Source organism: Loxodonta africana, chromosome 3 (genome assembly GCF_030014295.1).
Source record: "Loxodonta africana isolate mLoxAfr1 chromosome 3, mLoxAfr1.hap2, whole genome shotgun sequence".
Lineage (NCBI taxonomy): Eukaryota > Metazoa > Chordata > Mammalia > Proboscidea > Elephantidae > Loxodonta > Loxodonta africana.
This window is the reverse complement of record NC_087344.1, coordinates 44461951-44472648: the sequence shown is the minus strand read 5'-3', so window position 1 is coordinate 44472648 and position 10698 is coordinate 44461951. Positions and strand designations below refer to the sequence as shown.

At 44.9% G+C, this 10698-nt stretch overlaps 1 protein-coding gene across 4 annotated transcripts in view; it reads left to right on the top strand.

Annotated features, from left to right (window-relative positions):
• The first annotated feature begins 1074 nt into the window (after positions 1-1074).
• The window catches only part of CLSTN1 (calsyntenin 1), a 91034-nt gene continuing 81410 nt past the window's right edge, over positions 1075-10698 (top strand). For all 4 annotated transcript variants that reach the window (XM_064281245.1, XM_064281243.1, XM_064281244.1 and 1 more), the window contains exon 1: positions 1075-1379. In XM_064281245.1, the coding sequence (XP_064137315.1) occupies positions 1289-1379 (91 nt within the window). In that variant the 5' untranslated portion in view covers positions 1075-1288. The remainder of the gene's footprint in view (positions 1380-10698) is intronic.

Here is a 10698-nt window from a genome sequence, read left to right as displayed (position 1 = left end):
TGCAAAATGGAGCCAATAACATGGTCTCACGTGGCACAGTGCCCGGCACACAGAGCTTATCTGTTAGCCAGTCCTTTCCTCTAGTGTGGGGCTGTGGCCCCTGCCAGGGTTCGAGATCACCAGCTGAGAGAAGGGGGTGCCCCAGAACGGAAGAAAAGGAGAGGACCCCATATTTCTGCAGGGATCCATCAGAAGGGCCCTCCTTCATCTAGTTGGATCTCCTCATTTCTAAGGGCCGTGAGCATCACACTTAAGATTGGTTAGAAAGACAGTACCTTTAAAAAGCCAGAATCGGATTTCTTAAGCAAATGGAGAAATCTTCGAGTTGCAAATTGAGGACGGACGCCTGGGAACACGCAACCCCCTCCCTGGCTGGTACCACCGCGGCACGTGCTGCGCAGCCCTTAACTGTTTAGCCTGTCACGCTGCCCTCTTCCCCTTGAACATCTTGCACCACCCCGAGTGTTACCTCTTATCACCTCCACTAGGCACAAGAGGACACCGAGAATCTGGGAGGCAAGGACTTGCTGGAAGTCTGACAGGGTGCTGGCGCTCAAGGGCCCTGGGCTGCATAGCGCTGCCCTGGGGTGGGGCTGGGGAAGAAGTCCTTCACGTGAGAGAAGCGAAACTTGGGCTCCAAGGTGCCACTCGCTTGGCCTCTGGAGCCTGGGAACGCGCCTGGGGACGAGGAGTGGTGCACTCCGGCTGCGCGGGGTCAGGGCGTACACAGATCGCGGGGAGCCAACCTCCGGCGCATCCCCCGCGGGCGCGCGCGCGCTCCTGGTTCTGCCAGCCGGTTCGGAGGCGCGAGTTCCCCGGCCTGTCGCGCGCCCGCGCCCCCCACGCGCCTCGCACCGCCCTCCGCGCGCTCCCGGGCCCACCGAGCGCACGCGCCCGTCCCCGCCGCGCCCGCGCCCCTGCGCCCCGCCCGCGCCTCGCGCCGCCTCCCGCGCGCTCCCGGGCCCGCCGCGCGTCTCTCGCTCCCCGCCCCTCCCGCCGCACCCCGCCCCCGGCCGGGTACCCTCGCCGGACCCGAGAGAGAGCGGCGCCGCCATCTTAGTTGCTGCCGCTGCCTCCAGCGAAGCGCTGCCTCCGCGGCGGAGGAGGGAGGGCGCCCGCGGCCGGAGCGCGCGGCCCAGCGTCACGGCGGCGGCGGCTCCTCCTCGGACCCCGGTGCTCGCCGCAGCGCCAAGCAGCCGGCCTCGGGGCGCGAGAGCCCCGCTCTGCGCCCCGCGTGCGTCTCTGCCGCTCCCGCCTCGGGCCGGCCGAGGCGCAGGGAGCCCGAGCGATGCTGCGCCGCTCCTCGCCCGCGCGGGCCCCGGCTGCCTGGCTGCTGCTGGCCGGGCTGCTGTGCGGAGGCGGGGTCTGGGCCTCACGAGGTAAGCTGTCGGGTCGGGGCGCGGGGTCTCTGGTCGGGGCGCGGGGGTCCCGGTCAGGGCGCGGGGGTCCCGGTCGGGGCGCAGGAGGCCGCGGGCGCGCGCTGCACCGCCTCGGGGAAGCCGGGTTCGGTCCCGGGCGGCGCACCAGGGCTTGGGCCGCCCCTTTTGCGGCCCCGGGAGGTGGCCGTGCGGGATCGTGGGGGCGTGGGGACGGGCCGAGGGGTCCTCTGCAGCGCACGGAGTCGGAGACGCACCCCGGGGTGCGATGCTCGGTACGTGCGTTGTGTGCTGAGAGGTGCAGCGGGGCGGTGGGGGCACGCACAGTTTTTGTGTGTGCTTACATAAGAACCCACTCCTCCGCATCCTTTCCCAAGACCCCGAGTCCCGGCTGCTGCGCGGCGGACACTGCACCGTTTCCCCTGGCCATCTCCCCCCAGGGGCCTTTAAACGTCTGTTTCCAAACGAACAGTGGCGGCAACTTCTTGCTCCCCTCGCCCCTCCTTGCACCCTGAGGTCAAATTGTGTGTGTTGGAGATCTCCGTCTCCCCCGCCCTCGACGCCTTGGTGCAGTTTTTCTGACGGTAATTAGATCGTGCAGGAGCTTAGCTGGCCTCAACAGAAACGAGAAACGAATCCCCGCGGTGATTTCTTAGGGTTGTAGGACCGACATTATTTTGTAGTTACATGGCAAAAAAGATTCCATGGTGAATTGATTACTTATTTTACTTTCACGACTTGACCTTTTAAACGTTACATGATTTCTGATATTGATTGATCTTGCCAACCACAAGCTTACGCATTGCAGATACAGGCTTCTGAATGGATCTTGGAATCGTAAACATTTTCCTTGGCCTTAGGAGCAAAGTAATCTAGGTGTAGTCTATAGAGTATTTGAATCTAGTCTTATGATTTTTTTTTTTAATGAAGTGTGTGGGGGGGGAGTTTTGACAGAAGTCTCGATGAGCCCGTCAGCATTTCAATTTAGCAATTTAAAATTCTCTTTTCTCCTCTTTGGCACGACATTATTGAGCCAAGTATGGTGTCCACAAATTAAAGAGCAGAAGAGGCAAAATGCACCTTTTGTTCCATATTCTTTTCTTAACATGGAGGATGATAAGCTTTGAAACTTCATTCATATCTTTGTAAAATCCTGTTGACTGTGTGGGATTCAGATCTCATTCACTAAGTATCTAATTGTGCTCAGTTTACAATTTGCTTTTTAAAAGTTACATCAAGCTGAATTAGAAATGTTCTCTCAGATGTGAGATGGAGATCTGAAAGTCTGTATAGCCCCCCCCCAAAAAAAACCAAAAAACAAAAACCCACAGTATGTGTCAAAGTTTTGCTTGTCTTGGGGAAAACCCACCCATCTTTTAGTATGTGCTTGGTTTTGTATTTTGGAAACAGTTCAAGTATATTTAGTTTAGTCGATGATAACATTTCATGTTAAAATCCTTGTTTTCTTAAGTTTGTCCATTCAGTCACATTTGCTATTCATTATTGAATTACTTTGTGCACTTAAATAGCATGAATTTCAACTATAAACACTTTCATTATGCTGAACTGAGAAATCTTACGTGAAAGATGCGTTTGAGTATTGAGTCCTTTGTAATTTCCTAACTTTCTCTAAGCTTTTCTTGGTGCAGTTATAGTACTTCAGGATTCTTAGACTTCAAAATAAAAACACATTTTAAACATCAGTTATTCTGTTGCATTTGTTTTTCAGCTTGCAAATTAGAATATGTCTCACTAATATTACATGAGATGCTAATAAAGTGATAACATTTTGAATAAAAAGTGAATTTTTTATTTAAATAGTACCATCTGTGGAGATATTTTGTATGGGCTCGTTTTAAGTGATGATTGTTTCAACTAATATTTGAATTTTTTTATTGCTGCAAAGAAGTATGCCATTATGAACTGCTCTTCATACTCCAGTTACCTCTTATAATTATTAATGGGATAAAAATCACATACAAACTGCTGGAGAGAATGATAGACTTTGCGACATAAATTGTATTTTGGCTCTTAAGTAGTTGTTTTATGGAGAACCCCAAATTTCCCTTTAGTAGTTCTGATAGTACCAAAACCAAAAAACCCGCTGCTGTCAAGTTGCATCCAACTCATGGCGACCCTATAGGACCCTATAGGACTGAGGAGAACTGCCCCGTAGGGTATCCAAGGCTGTAAATCTTTACGGAAGCAGATTGCATGCCCATCTTTCTCCCAAGGAGCTGCTGGTGGGTTTGAACCACTGACCTTTTGGTTAGCAGCTAGTGCTTTAACTACTGTGTCACCAGGGCTGTAATAGTAGTAGTAGTTCTCAAAAAACAAAGGTCAAGTAAAGCAAACTGTTTGGAGAGAGAGGCTTGGCATGTGTTCGTCCCTGATGGCCTTCTCTTTAGGCTGCCTGCTTTTTCTTCGTTGAGTTAATGATCAGGAAATAGAAGTTCAAGTACAGGAAATAGGAACCTGCCCTTCCCTGCTCTAGTTTTTCTTTTTCCCACATGCTTTGTTACTTACGTTTTGTCTCCCCTTACTAGAACAGACCTCTCAAGGTGGAAGGGTTTTGGTCTGTTTTGTATACAGGTGTATCCTATCAGCCCAGCTGTCTTAGTTATCTAGTGCTGCTGTAACAGAAATACCACAAGCGGGTGGCTTTGACAAACAGAAATTTCTTTTCTTACAGTGTAGGAGGCTGGAAGTGTGAATTCAGGGCACCAGGTCTAGGGGAAGGCTCTCTCTCTTTTTCCCTCTACTCTGGGAGAAGGTCCTTGTCTCTTTTCAGTTTCTGTTCCCAGGTTCCTTGTGGATCATGTGACATGTATCTTCCCCTCCATGCTTGCTTGCTTAATCTGCTTTTTTGTATCTCAAAAAAACAGATTGATTTAAAAGACACCCTACACAATACTTCCACATTAGCACAACAAAGAAAACTCATTCCCAAATGGGATTATAACCACAGGGATAGGGTTCAGGATTTACAACACCTATTTCTGGGGGACACAGTTTATAACACCAGCCATGCCAGGCACACAGTATTTGCTGTGTGATTGAATGAATGGATGGCTATAACTGTGTTTCAGTTTAGGCAACATAGTATTTTTACATTCTAAAATTCACCTGACAGATAAATGTTAGATACTAAAAAACCATTACGGGCCTAGAATATTAACAAACTTCACCTCTGCAGCACGGATATGGGACTTCATCAGTAGATAATTTCCCAAGACTCCATTCTATTGATTGCAATGTTGGGGGATTTTAGATCATAAAAATCTGTATCTTTAAAGACTATAGCTCTGTGGGTACCATTCTGGGTCCATTAAAAAAAAAAAAAAAAACTTGTAATTCCCAGTTTTCTTGGAAAATGGTTCCTTGTTACCTTGTTTTCCAGAGGCAACCTTGAGGAAAAAGCCATTTGAATATAGACTTCAGTATTACACTTAATCTAGCCTTTTTATTGCTGAAAATAAATATCATTTTACATAAGAGCTATAACCCCCAAGAAGCAATAAAATATTACAAATTCTGCATATATTCCAGGTCAAGAACTAAAAATCGAGGAACTGAAACTGTCAGTTAACTGGAAATCGTCTTTTGACTGCATGCTTCTTTTAGGAGAAAAAGCCTAAAACCAGTTTCATAGGAATTCTTTTTCCTTCTTTCTCTCTTTTTTTAAATCGTACTTTAGATGAAGGTTTACAGAACAAACTAGTTTCTCATTAAACAGTACATGTATAATTTTATGACATTGGTTAACAACCCCACGACACGTCAACACTCTCCCATCTCGACCTTGGGTTCCCTATTACCAGCTTTCTTGGCCCCTCCTGCCGTCTAGTTCTTGGCCCCTCCTACCTTCTAGTCCTTGCCCCTGGACTGTTGTGCCCCTTTAATTTTGTTTTGTTTTATGGGCCTGTCTAATCTTTGGCTGAAGGTGAACCTCAAGAGTGACTTCATTACTGAGCTAAAAGGGTGTTCTGGGGCCATACTCTCAGGGTTTCTCCAGTCTCTTGTCAGGCCAGTAAGTCTGGTCTTTTATTGTGAGTTAGAATTTTGTTCTAGGTTTTTCCTCCAGCTTTGTCCAGGACCTTCTCTTGTGATCCCTGTGAGAGCAGTCAGTGGTGATAACCGGGGACCATCTAGTTGTACTGGGCTCAGTCTGGTGGAGGCTGTGGTAGATGTGGTCCATTAGTTCTTTGGACTAATCTTTCCCTTTATCTTTAGTTTTCTTCATTCTCCCTTGCTCCTGAAGGGGCAAGACCAGTGGAGTATCTTAGATGGCCGCTCATGGGAGGAATTATTATACAAAATGAAGGTTTAGGATCTCATGTCATGTATTATCTGTGTTAGTACTACTTAATTATTGAGCCACTCTCCCCAAAAAAACCTCAACTAATATTTCAGTTTCAGATATGAGGAATATGAGCAGTAAATGAAATTTATATAAAATATGATGAAATTTTTTTTTTTACACTGAAGTTAGGAATACTGTAATTTCATGACACTAGTCTCAGGACTTGGTTAAGTTTTATTAAATAAATTCTCAATGTTTAAAAGGAGGATCTTGAGATATACGGTAAGATCTTAAAACATGAAAAAAAGATTGAATTGTTTTTATTATTGCCTTTTTAAGACAGGAAAATGTAATTTTCAAGTAGAGTTCATTTATAAGGTTTGACGCAAAACAAACCCATTGCTATCAAGTCGGTTCTGACTCCTGGGGACCCCATGTGATAGAGAGTAGAACTGTGCTTCATGGTTTTCTTGACTGTAATCTTTATGGAAACAGAGCTGCAGGATGGGTTTGAACCCACCAACCTTGAGGCTAGTAGGTGAGCACAAAGTTTTCGAGCCACCAGGGCTGCCTGAAAGAAAATAGATCTGATTGTTCTGAAAATCATCGATCGATTTGATTGGAGCAGAGTTGTTTGAAGAAATGAGCCTTGATAAATAAATTTAAAATGTTGATTTGCTGTAAAGTAGATTTTAGTGGAACTTCAAGAGTGTGGATTCAAGATGGTGGAACTGATTTATGCAACGCATGTTTTTGCACAGTTACACACACTCAGAAGTGCCATTTTGATTCCAGAAGAGGCTCTTCATAAGCCAGAGAGGGGAGCACTCAAACGCTGACGGTTTCTCTTCACTGTGTGTCAATTAAAATTTTTCACAATATCTGCTGCTGAGGCTTTTTTTGTTTTTAAAGATTCTTGGCAAAGTAACTAAATTTAGAACATTTAAAAAATCTAAACATATCTGAAAGTTAACTTCCTTGCATTCCAGAACCCCAGTAAGAGGTTCTGTGGTAGCATGGTAAAGGAAGACTCGTATTTTTCTTTTTTACCTTTTTGGTCAAATTTGAATATTACCTTTCAGCCTTCTACCTTGGACCAGCCTGATTCTCTTGTGACAACATCTTCTATTGAGTTGGCCACTTTTCAAGTCTACCTTGAACTCGTTGTTTAGGACAAAGGAAAATATCCACTCTTTTTTTTAAAAAGAAAAAATAAAAATTTTATTGAAATATAATTCACATACCAAAAAATTCACCCTATCGAAGTATACAATTCAGTGGCTTTTAGTATATTCACAAGGTTGTGTAACCACGACCACTATCTAGTTCTGGAGCATTTTTATCACTCCAAAAAGAAACCACATACCCATTAGTACTCAGTCCTATTTCCAGCTCCCCCAGGCCTAGGCAACTACTCATCTGCTTTCCGTCCCTATGGGTTTGCCAGTTTTGTACATTTCATGTAGGTGGTATCATACGCTTTGAGGCCTTTTTTGACTGACTTCTTTCTCCTAGCGTAATGTTTTCAAGGCTCATCCGTGTTTTAGCATTTATCAGTATTTCATTTGAATGTACATGTTTCGTGGCTGAATAATATTCCTTTGTATGGATATACCCCATGTTAGGGGTTGAACTGTGTCCCCCCCAAAATAGATGTTTTAAATTGTAACCTCTGTGCCTTTGGTTATAATCCCATTTGGGAACGGGTTGTCTCTGTTAGATTAATGAGACAGGGTTAGCATAGGGTCTGTCTTGAGTCAATCTCTTTTGAGATATTGCTGTTTAGGTGCCATGGAATCAGTTCCAACTTGTAGCGACCTCATGTACAGCAGAACAAAACACTGTCCGGTCCTGTGCCATCCTCACAATCTTGCTATGTTTGAACCCACTGTTGTAGCCACTGTGTCGGTCCATCTTGTTGACGGTTGTCATAGTCATATAGTGCTCCTATAACAGAAATACCACAAGTGGATGGCTTTAGCAAAGAGAAATTTATTCTCTCACAGTCCAGTAGGCTACAAGTCCGAATTCAGGGCACTGGCTCCAGGGGAAGGCTTTCTCTGTCAGCTCTGGGGGAAGGTCCTTGTCATCAGTGTTCCCTCGGTCTGGGAGCATCTCAGCGCAGGAACCTCAGGTCCAAAGGCTGCGCTCTGCTCCCGGTGCTGCCTTCTTGGTGTTATCAGGTCCCCCTGTCTCTCTGCTTGCTTCTCTCTTTTATATCTCAAAGAGATTGGCTTAAGACACTATCTACTCTCGTATATCTCATCAGTGTAACTGCCACTAATCCATCTCATTTCATCATAGTGATAGGATTTACAACACAGAGGGAAATCACACAAAATGGACAATCACACAATGTTGGGACTCATGGCCCAGCTAATTTGACACATATTTTGGGGGGACACAGTTCAATCCATGACAAGGGTCTTCCTCTTTTTTGCTGACTCTTTACCAAGCATGATGTCCTTCTTCAGGGACTGATCCCTGCTGATAACACGTCCAAAGTACATGTTTTGAGATATAAGATAAACAAGTAAGCGGACAAGCAGAGATGAGGGAAGAGAGCTGCCAGGCCACATGAAGATAGCCCAGAAGCCAGTGACAAGGACCTTTCTCCACAGCCAACAGAGAGAGAAAGCCTTCCCCTATAACCGGCACCCTGAATTCAGACTTTAGCCTCCTACTAGCTGTGAGAAAATAGTAAGTTTCTGTTTGTGTATTTGTGTTACGCGGCACTAGATAACTGAGACACCCCGTTTTGTTTATTCACTCATTAGTTAATGGTCATTTGGGTTGCTTCCACTAGTGACTGTTAGGAATAATGCTGCCGTGAACATTTGTGTGCAAGTCTTTGTGTGGGCATATGTCTTCAATTCTCTTGTGTTTCTATACCTAGGAGTGGATTTGCTGGGTCATGTGGTAACTCTGTGTTTAACCTTTTGTGGAACTGCCAGGTTGTTTTCCAAAGTCACTGCACCATTCTACATCTACTCTTGACCGCCATAATCACCCATGGGAGCATCTTTCTAATCAGATAACGGGAGTCCCTGCGTGGTGCAAATGATTAAGCACTTAATTACTAGCCAAAAGGTTGATGATTGAAACCCACTCAGAGACGCCTCATAATACAAGCCTGGCGATCTGCTTCTGAAAGGTCCCAGCTTTGAATACCCTATGGAGCAGTTTTACTCTGCACACTTGGAGTCGTCTTGAGTCCAGATCAACTTGATGGCAACTAACAACAACATATTTCACAGTTGTCTAGCAGTTTTCTCATTAGAGTTTTAAGTTGCTGATTTTTTTCCTGTTCTAGAGGCAACTGACGTTTGATTCAAACAATTTCTTCCTTCGCATTATCTCCTATATTATTTCTATCCAGGATCTCAGACTTAGAGCTGAAAGGAACTTTGAAAGGGCTGCTTTCTACTCAAGTAGACTTCCCTGAAAAACAGTTGTTTCTTCACACCATCCCTGACAAGTGATTGCACAACCTCTGTTTGAACTTTTCTAGTGCTGGGGCACTTGCTAGCTCACGAAGCAACCCTTTTCTTAAAAACAGTAAGTTGAGACTTTGAGCTGTTTTTCCTGGAAACCCTGGTGGTGTAGTGCGTAAGTGCTGTGGCTGCTAACCAAAAGGTCAGCAGTTCAGATCCACCAGGCGCTCCTTGGAAACTATATGGGGCAGTTCTACTCTGTCCTGTAGGGTCACTATGAGTCGGAATCTACTGGACGGCAATGAGTCCTTAGGTTAGGATTGAACTTCATCAGTCCTTCCAAATCTTTCTGGGCATCTAGCCCCGCATCTTAGTTTTTTACCACCACTGAGAGGGTGGAGGTCCCTGGGCACTGCAGGTGGTTTGCACTCGACTGCTAACCTAAAGGTTGGCAGTTTAAACCTACCCAGCAGTGTTGCAGAAGAAGGGCCTGGCAATCTGCTTCCGTAAAGGTTGAAAAACCCATTGCTGTTGAGTCAATCCCAACTCATAGCAACCCTGTAGGATAGAGTAGAACTGCCTCATGGGGTCCCAAGGCTGTAAAGCTTTACGGAAGCAGACTCATGTCTTTTCTCCCACAGAGCAGCTGGTGGGTTCAAACTGCTGACCTTTTGGGTAGCAGCCAAGCACTTAACCATTGCACCACCAGGGCTCCTTTCCATAAAGATTACAGCCAAGAAAACCTTATGGAGTGCAGGTCTCCTCTTAACACATGGGGTTGCCATGAATCAGAATTGACTGGAAGGCAGTGGGTTGGGTTTTGAGATAAGCTGAGAACATTCGTGGTTGGAATCTGAGGGATGAACAGGCTGTAACCTCAGTGGTGGGGACAACCTCCCAGACAGAGTAAGTATCTACACTTAACTTTATGAAAGGAACTGGAAAAAATACTAGACCCTTTAACTCCAAGTAGTTTAGAACATGACATTTCCTTCTTCATTAAATTTTTGTTACGCTAATTGGCTAAAAATGTGCTTTGCTATTTTGTCTAGTCCTTTGATTTTATTTTTTAATTAACTTTGTTATTTACCTGATCTTCAATCGTACTGTAAAACCTTAGAAATACATCTTTAGATTCAAATGAATTTTAAAACTCAGTACAAATGAATGTCATGTTTATTTAACACTTAAAGTGTAACGAAGACATATTTGCCCTGAGCTCTTCCTAATATTAAAAAAATTTTTTTTTTGTATAACATACAGTACTTTCATTTTAAGGACCACTTAGAAAAAATGAAATGTCATGAATGTAAGTTGAAGAAATGTAAAATTTTAGAATGATTTGCATAAGGTTGCCTATTAAGTGGCTTTTAAAGAACTTAATTTATTACATCTGAAATGCAGAATCCAGTTACGTTTTATTTTGCATATTTCAAATGATGAGCATTGACGGGATTGGCTGTGTAGTTCACAGGGCCAGGTACAAAATGGAAATATGGGGCTCCTTGTTCAAATGTATTGAATATTTCAAGATGGCAACAGAGCATTAAGCCAAGCTGGTTCTGAATATTGATACATTTCTATG